General features: G+C 37.6%; 1 protein-coding gene across 1 annotated transcript; it reads left to right on the top strand.

The window, feature by feature from the left end:
* The first annotated feature begins 449 nt into the window (after nucleotides 1–449).
* LOC114283938 (uncharacterized) lies at nucleotides 450–2,729 on the top strand. Its single transcript, XM_082875525.1, has 2 exons — nucleotides 450–2,211; nucleotides 2,403–2,729. Exons 1-2 carry the CDS (start codon nucleotides 450–452, stop codon nucleotides 2,582–2,584), a joined length of 1,944 nt encoding a protein of 647 aa, XP_082731651.1. The 3' UTR covers nucleotides 2,585–2,729.
* The last annotated feature ends 338 nt before the right edge of the window (nucleotides 2,730–3,067 follow it).

The raw sequence follows: 3,067 nt of genomic DNA, 5'->3' as shown, positions 1-3,067 counted from the left end.
TGTTTCAAATTTTTTTCACTTTATTCTTAAAACCAATTTTTATTAAAAATTAGATAAAAAATGACACATTTACAACTACGTGGCATAATAATATTTGATTATATATGACTCACACTTTTAATATAAATTTAAATTCTAATATAATATATATTTTTATGTTATGTGATATTTTTTGTTTAATTTTGATTATAAACTTTAAGAATAAAGTGAGGGAAACTTAAAATATAATTAAAAAAAAAAAAAAAAAAAAACTTAAAGGGTTAAAAGTGAAAAAGTGACAAACATAAAAGAGTAAAATGGAATTTAGCCCAAAAAAAGGTTTCCACCCTGTTGGGGCTGCAGGTCAAGTAAAAACCAATGATCCACGTCCTGTTGTTGGACAACATCGGGTCATAGAAATGGATAATATAATATCAGATTCCATGACCCGAATTCTATTGCCAATGAAAATGCCAAAGCATCATCGGATTCGTGTACACAGAGAGAGAGAGAGAGAGAGAGAGAGAGAGCAGATGTTGGAGAAGATGACGAAGCTTGGTGATTTTGCTGCAATCAAATTCATGAAGGCTGCTTATACTCGTCGAAAAGCGAACCAATCGTTGAGTTTCTTTGCTACTCACTCTCTCTCTCACTCTCACTCTCACTCTCACTCTAACACTGTAAACCCTAGTCCTGCTTTTACAACGAGTGCACCCAAAAAACATCAAGCTTTATTGGGTTTGGGGCACAATGATCTCCAAGACGCGGTAGAGTTGTTCAATGGAATGGTCCAAACGCGACCTTTGCCCCACATTTCTCAATTCAATAAAGCTTTAGGGACTATTACGAGAATGGGTCATTACGCCACTGCTCTTTTTCTTATTCACAATTTGCAGTTCCTGCAAGGCATTCAGGTTGATCTCTACACCTTCAGCATTGCAATTAACTGTTATTGCCACCTTAATCGAGTCCATTTTGGGTTCTCTATTTTGGGTACCCTTTTCAAATGCGGTTATACCCCTAATGTATATATCTTCAGCACTCTGATAAATGGACTTATTTTGGAAGATAAAACTCCTGAAGCTGTGGAGTTATTTAAGAAATTAATGAGAAATAGAGAAATTGAACCCAATGTGGTTATGTATGGAACCATTGTTAATGGGCTTTGCAGAACGGGGAACACTATCAGGGCTGTTAGTTTGCTTAGGATAATGGAAAAGGGAAGTTGTAAACCTAACACCATAGTGTATAGCATGATCATTGACGGTCTTTGCAAGGATAGAATGGCGGATGATGCACTCAAACTCTTTTTTAAAATGAAAGAAGAAGGCATTCGTCCAGATGTTGTCACTTATACTTCTTTAATTGATGGCCTGTGTAGTTTTGGTCGGTGGACAGAGGCTTTCGGAATGTTAAGAGAAATGCTTGGTGGTGATATTTCTCCAAATATTTGTACATTTAGTGTGTTGGTGGATGCACATACTAGGGAGGGGATGGCAAAAGAGGCAGAGGAGGTACTTGAAGTCATGATACAAAGAGGTGTGGATCCTGATGTAGTCACATACAATACTCTTATGGATGGATACTGTTTGCAAGGTCGGATGGACGAAGCAATTAGAGTGTTCAATACCATGGTGGATAGAGGTCTTCAGCCTAATGTTCATAGCTATAACATTCTAATCAACGGATATTGCAAGAAGATGAAAATGGATGAGGCCATGGATCTCTTTCGAGAAATGCCTCAAAGGGGGTTGAAACCCAACAACGGAACTTTCAACACTATTTTACAAGGTTTTTTTCGATCAAGCAGATGTTCAGCTGCTCAAGAACTTTTTAATGAGATGCAAGCTGTAGGTAAAATTCCAGATTCTCAAACTTATGCTATCTTGTTGGATGGGTTGTGCAAAAATGGGCGTGTGGTAGAAGCATATTCATTATTTCAGTTAATGGAAAGAAGCAATTTACATCTTGATATTGTTATGTACAGCATCCTCATTAATGGGTTCTGCAAGGTTAAAAAGCTTGACACTGCCAAGGCCCTTTTCAATAACCTTTCTTCCAAGGGATTGCATCCTAATGTTAAGACATACACTATGATGATACAAGGTCTTTGTGAAGAAGGCCTTCTGGATGAAGCCAAAGAGTTGTTTGTGAAAATGGAAGAGAATGGGTGTTTGCCGAATGATGCCACTTACAACATTGTCATACAAGGATTTCTTGGGCAACAAAAGTGCCATGAGGCATTGGTACTCCTTGAGGAAAGAAAAATGCCTCAGACCCCCAGTGGGGGTCACTGGGGGTCATGAATGGTGGCTTCCCATTGGTTAAAAAAAAAACTGTTTTTTTTTTTTTTTTTTTTTTTTGTGTTTGGACGAATGAGGGGCTGCCACCTCCCACTGGGGGTCAGTGGGGGTCGACCCCAGTGGGGGTCTGTAGCATAACCGTTGAGGAAATGATTGGAAGGGGTTTTTCACCAGATGCATCTACTTCTGCCTTGATTGTTGATCTAATTGCACTCGCAACTAATGGACAGGATCATCCTCTGCAAGTAGTGATTAAGAAGTTCTTGCGAAATGATAGACGGGGAATCCAAAAGATTCAGTAAATTTCTTAAGTTGTGAAGGTAAAACTACATTTATGCTAAACCATATAGTCTATTCTCAAGCGACTCTTTTCATTTTCTTTTTCTCTTTTTGTTGTAACGTGATCTTTTAACTTCTGAATATGGCTTACTTCCAAAGGAAAGCAGTGATGAAACATATTTACCTCAACTCTTCTTGTATTTCTCTTTGGTTGCCTCTATTGCTTAGTTAATGTAATTAAAATCTGATACGGACTAATATTTCTAGCATAACCTCTAGCGACAATAAAATTGATGCACTCTGTGTCATCCTACGTTTATTTTCTTCTTATTCTCCTCCATATGATGGAATTTTGTGAACACAAGTAATCTTTTTTTCTTTTTCTTTGTTTGTGTCATCTCTCTTCAACATTTTCAACAGTTTCTTCTTGGGCGACTTTTCCTCCTGAATCCCATAAGGAACTTCAAACACTTCCATACTCAAGACTTTAGCTTGGACCAATACTT

Source organism: Camellia sinensis, chromosome 6 (genome assembly GCF_055761805.1).
Source record: "Camellia sinensis isolate YWXY chromosome 6, ASM5576180v1, whole genome shotgun sequence".
Lineage (NCBI taxonomy): Eukaryota > Viridiplantae > Streptophyta > Magnoliopsida > Ericales > Theaceae > Camellia > Camellia sinensis.
This window is presented reverse-complemented; position numbering and strand designations above follow the sequence as displayed.